Source organism: Pestalotiopsis fici (assembly GCF_000516985.1).
Source record: "Pestalotiopsis fici W106-1 unplaced genomic scaffold PFICI_Scf_1, whole genome shotgun sequence".
NCBI lineage: Eukaryota > Fungi > Ascomycota > Sordariomycetes > Amphisphaeriales > Sporocadaceae > Pestalotiopsis > Pestalotiopsis fici.
This window is the reverse complement of record NW_006917091.1, coordinates 2,206,044-2,211,298: the sequence shown is the minus strand read 5'-3', so window position 1 is coordinate 2,211,298 and position 5,255 is coordinate 2,206,044. Positions and strand designations below refer to the sequence as shown.

At 49.8% G+C, this 5,255-nt stretch overlaps 2 protein-coding genes across 2 annotated transcripts; both read left to right on the top strand.

The window, feature by feature from the left end:
• Positions 1-1,623: 1,623 nt before the first annotated feature.
• On the top strand, positions 1,624-2,786 carry PFICI_00662 (uncharacterized protein; the record flags this gene model as incomplete). Its single annotated transcript, XM_007829243.1, has 3 exons — positions 1,624-1,817; positions 1,901-2,150; positions 2,250-2,786. The coding sequence occupies 3 exons, from the start codon at positions 1,624-1,626 to the stop codon at positions 2,784-2,786; spliced, it is 981 nt and encodes a 326-aa protein (XP_007827434.1).
• Positions 2,787-3,666: 880 nt separating this feature from the next.
• PFICI_00661 (uncharacterized protein) lies at positions 3,667-5,140 on the top strand (the record flags this gene model as incomplete). The annotated part of the gene is made up of 2 exons (XM_007829242.1): positions 3,667-3,687; positions 3,779-5,140. The coding sequence occupies 2 exons, from the start codon at positions 3,667-3,669 to the stop codon at positions 5,138-5,140; spliced, it is 1,383 nt and encodes a 460-aa protein (XP_007827433.1).
• Between the last annotated feature and the right edge of the window lie 115 nt (positions 5,141-5,255).

Genomic DNA, 5,255 nt, shown 5'->3' with positions numbered 1-5,255 from the left:
GAGAGAGAGAGAGAGTAAGTGAAGGTGACGGAATATGGCGGTGTGCAGGAATGATATGAATGCATTTGTCGTGCATCACCAAGGGCTTGCCAGCCCATGATGGCCTCAGTTTACCAATTCGGGTCTCGTGTATGTCGCAAAAAGCGTAAGCCTTCAGACACGGCCACATGGATTCATCTTCATCATAGGCAATCAAGTTATGCAACCAAGATAACCTTCCCCCTGTTTCGCATCGTGGGCAAGCACCCGGTTAAAGGAAGAGCAGACTAGATTATTTCGTTGTCCCCGTCTGTTGCGTCAAAGAAGAAGGAAGACATATATGAGACCCCCAACTCACACTCTTGGTTCTTGGTCGGACGCCCAGCTACCTAGCTTTGTACTTGCAGCTGCGGCCAGAACTGCGTGCAAATCTGGTCATGGTGGCCATTACCCCGACAAAGCACGGGGAGAACTCTGTTTGAGACCAGAGTTCCTCTGCCATAGACTTTGAGTGACGTTTGCAGAGAGATTCCAGTATCTTTAAAATGGGATTGCGCTGAATGTCGAACCAAGGACCGCGCTTGGTGCATAGGTGAAGTCCGGAAAACAAGCTAAACTCGGCAAGGTTCGTAAAGATTGAAGCATTATATATTAGAATAAAACCCTAGCTCTCAACAACAACGGGGCGAATGGCTCAGTGGTAGAGCATCCGCTTTGCATTCGACTAGCGTCGATAGCACCTTGCGGAAGGTCCAGGTTTCGATCACCTGTTCGTCCAGTTTTTTGCCCATCTTTTCCTTGATATAAGCACACATTCATACACAACCAGAAGTTCCTTTTCTTTTTTTCATCGTTTTGTTCCTGGGACGCCTTTTTTTTTTTGTACTTTTGCAAAGCTCTTTCTCTATAGTCTTCTGGAGATACTGGCAATATAATTATCCCTCCAAAGTGCAACGGGGTCGCGCATTAATGTCAGCCAGCCAGTATATTTCAGCCGACGCGCCTAGGCGAGGCGAAAAATGCTAATTAGTTGACGACGAGCGCTGTTGTATAATAAGTATAGGCATAGCAATATAAACGTTGCAGTGAATTGTGATCCCAGGATATTATTTATCTTTAATTAAATGTTAAAACGTGTAAATGTGACTTTGATGGCGTAACCAAGAAATATTGATTTGTTGTGGAAGCAGCAATACTGGCTGACTGGGCTGATTGTAATGGTTCCCAACACCTATTATTATAACTTCCCAGCCAAGCTGTTACCTGGCACTCAAAAAGAATTATCAAACACTATCCCACACTGTCACTTCTTCATTCCGTCCCCTGCATCATTGATTGGCGGGACAATTAGTTGAGGCATTTCTGATAATAGTACCCCGAATCTCTGGTTCTGCGGAGCGCATCTAACCCGCCGTAGCTGCGGATCTTGTTCCTCCGTGGTCCATCTGCTACTCTCCCGATGCCCGGCGGCTCAACCTTTGAGCGAGCTGTGCAAACACTTGAGGCTGCAAGCCGCATGTAGTAGTATTAGATATTTTCAAGTTATAATAGTAAAGAGAAGAGGCCCGGCATACATCATCTGCTGTTGAGTGCTCCTGCCAAATCGCAACCTTCTTTATCGGCTTTCGCGCAAACAATTTCGAAATGACCATGATCCGGCTTCGTAGTCTAATAACAGTCCTGGTGTCGCTATTCAGCAGCGCAGCACCAGTCTGCCGCGCAGCAAACTTTACGCTTGTGACCGAGGACTTTGGACCCAACCCCAGAAACGTTGGCTTCTACATTTATGTGCCTGATCAATTGGCCCAGAGCCCACCGATTCTCGTCAACCCACATTGGTAAGGCCTCTGACCAGGCTCTGTTCAGCAACGAAGACATTCTGGGCTCGCCTCTGTCCGCTTGGCTAATTCGCACTCTATAGGTGCCACGGGGCTGCAAATGACACATATGTCTACTCACAGTATGCCAACCTGGCTGACCAGTACGGTTATATCGTCATTTACCCAGACAGTCCAAATCTCGAGGACAAGTGCTGGGATGTGTCGTCCAATGAGACCCTGACGCACGATGGAGGTGGTGATAGTCTGGGGATCGTCAGTATGGTGCGGTGGACCCTCGAAAAGTATAATGGCGATGCGAGCCGGGTCTTTGTGACGGGTATCTCATCAGGCGTAAGTTGTAGAAAGATGAAAGAGGAGTGAAACCTTGCGACGCCAGTTGAAGAGAGGGGGAAAAAAAAGATACTAATGCTGACCCCAAACGACTCTCAGGCTATGATGACCAATGTCCTTCTTGGTGCGTACCCAGATGTCTTTGCGGCTGGCTCAGCGTGGGCGGGTGTCCCGTTTGGGTGCTTTGCGGGTGACGGCTACGATGTCTGGAGCGACGCGTGCGCCACCGGCCAGGTCACTCACACGGCGGCGGAATGGAATGCCATCGTCAACGCTGCCTATCCGGGCTATGATGGCTGGAGACCAAAGTTTCAATTGTTCCACGGCACGGCGGACCAGGTGCTCAACTATACAAACTTTGGCGAGGCCGTCAAGGAGTGGACCGCCGTGTTTGGGCTGAGCGACGTCCCCACGAGTACCATTCTCAATTGGCCCAAAGCCAACTGGACCAAGTATACTTATGGTAACGACTGGTTTGAAGCGACGAGTGCTCTTGATGTAACGCACGATATCAGCACAAACGAGACGGTCGTCCTGGATTGGTTTGATCTTACTTGTACGACTGGAGGCTGCTTCCAATGGGGCACGGGGGGTCCGTTTTCCAACGGGACGAGTTACCGCAAGTGGACAGTATAGTCATCGAGACCTGCATTCTTTATAAACACCATACCTCACAAACCACAATCAAATTATATCAAATGAAAGCAATGCAGCGATAAGAGGCGATACTATAGACCTCAAGAATCCGTTTGTGGTATGGCCGCATGAGTTACTATATATCTGTTTAGGGGAAGAAGAAAAAAAAAACCCCCCAGCTCATGATCGAATGTAGGCTGTATGGTAATAGGTCGTCACATTTGAGAGTGTTATTAGATGTGATTTTGGGACCGCTTTAGTGCGTCGCTTTGACGTCTAAGCGGGCATGGTCTACATGGAGCTTCGCATATTATTTGGCCGCGCTGGCCGACCGACGCTTCCGGGACAGGATAAGGGTGAATGAAAAAAAAAAAAGGAAAAAAAAAAAAAAGAAGAGGGCACCATATCTGCAAGTTATTGGGAGAGAAATCATTGTAGACTGATCACTTGGAAAGTCCGCACTTGGTCCATCAAGGGGCACCCGTTTCGCTGCCGCAGTATACGGAGTATACCTTCATTGAGTTATGCCAGCTGCTACCTATCGGCCTAAATTAAAGGCCTGAGTTGAGCACTAGATTAGGATGCACACCTGTCCACTTGTATAAGCGAGCAGGAAGGATCGCGAGGCCGATGATTTTACCCCGCCTGCGTTGATTCCCCCCTTACCCTTGGGCACTCTTTTTCTTCTTTCTCTTCAAACACCATTTCAGCTCTATTTGGAGATCCAATCATCAAGATCATCCTTGACTCTGTGGCGCTCGTAGACGTGCCTTGGTTTCGCGGGAAGGAATTCTGTGGTACCTGAGTATTGTCAAGGTGCCAACTACATACTGGTACCTACCTCCCTTCCCAGTAGATAGCCCGTCACGTGGTGCCAATGATGCAAGAACAGGAGACTAGAGTAAGCTTTTACAAGACTGTTTTCTTTTCTGTCTTTCTATTTTATCATTCCTCTTCAAGTGCAGGGCCGTTGAACTGACGGCAACTCTTAGGAACGGAAACCTTCCGTCGCCTCTGGGCACTCTGCCGCCTCGGCATCGGCCGTGTCGGCAAAGTCGCAGTCAGCATCTTCCCACAGCTCGGGCAGTAATCGCAAGCCAACGGGTTTTACGATTCCCGATCCGGCGTCTGTCGAGGAACACGGCAGGACGTATAATGGCTATCGTGAGGGCAAGTATCTTCTTCCCAATGATGCCCTCGAACAAGAGCGCCTTGACCTGGCACACGAGATGTGGCGTCTCCTGCTCTTTGGCGACTTGTCATGGGTCCCCTTTGCCGATGAACCCAAGCAGGTGCTCGACATTGGAACAGGTACCGGTATTTGGGCTATCGAGTTCGCCCAGCAACACCCGGCCTCACACGTCGTAGGGACCGACTTGAGCCTTATACAGCCGCCAGAAGGAAGCATCCCTTCGAATTGTACATTCGAGCGCGATGATATCGAGGAGGAATGGGTCTTTGATCGTACCTTTGACTATATCCACCTCAGGGCCATGTTGACGTGTTTCAATGATCACGTCGGCGTGCTCCAGAAGATTTACAACAATCTACAACCAGATGGGTGGGTCGAGTACCATGATTACGACCCGGGGGTATTTGGCAAGGACGAGGCCAACCAGCAGGCTCTCATGGGGTCGCCCCTGTGGGATTGGTGCCAGCGAGTCTTCAATGGCGCGAAGCGATTCGGGCGAGACATGTTCATTGCCAGACGTTACAAGCAGCTGCTTATCGACACGGGCTTTGTAGATGTCACGGAGAAGATACTACTAGCTCCCAACAAGCCGTGGCCCGAAAATCCCCGAGAACGTCGGATTGGACAGTACATGCAGGCCAACAGCCTGGAAATGATTGACGGTGTGAGCGCCAAAATCTTCCAGGCAGACGGAATGTCTCTAGAGGAGGTTGAGAACCTGATATCCAAATGCCGTGAGAGTTTTCAGAGTAAAGAATTGCACCTCTATTCGCGAATATACGTCGTGTATGGACGGAAGCCTCGGGAAGATGAATTGCCGCCAAGGCATCGAGATGAACAGTCCGAAGTGCCACAAGTACCAGCAGACAAAGTTCTCGCCACACAAACGATCGATGGAGGCGAGTCAGATGAGGCTTCGAGCATGAAAGCACCTGGAGAAGCCGTCAAAAACCAGGCAGATGCTCCAGTCATGGCCCATGCGGCTGTCCCAGAAGTAACAGTAGAAGTAGGGGGAACACCAGCTGTGAGCATCTCCGAGGGAGCACCAGAGCCTGAAGCCCGGGGATGTGTAGCTGGGGCGACCTTACCACTAAGTAAAAGGGGCATTACAGTGAATCCTGTCTCGCAAGATAACATTGAAGAAGCAGAACATGCAAAGTAGGGTGCATCGACTGCTAAGAGGCTGTTCAGGTGCGAATGATAAATAGAGCAGCAGAGACTGACCGTGTCCTACCCTGTATAATGGCCCAAAGTCTGGTCGTCGTAGCTATTGTTGT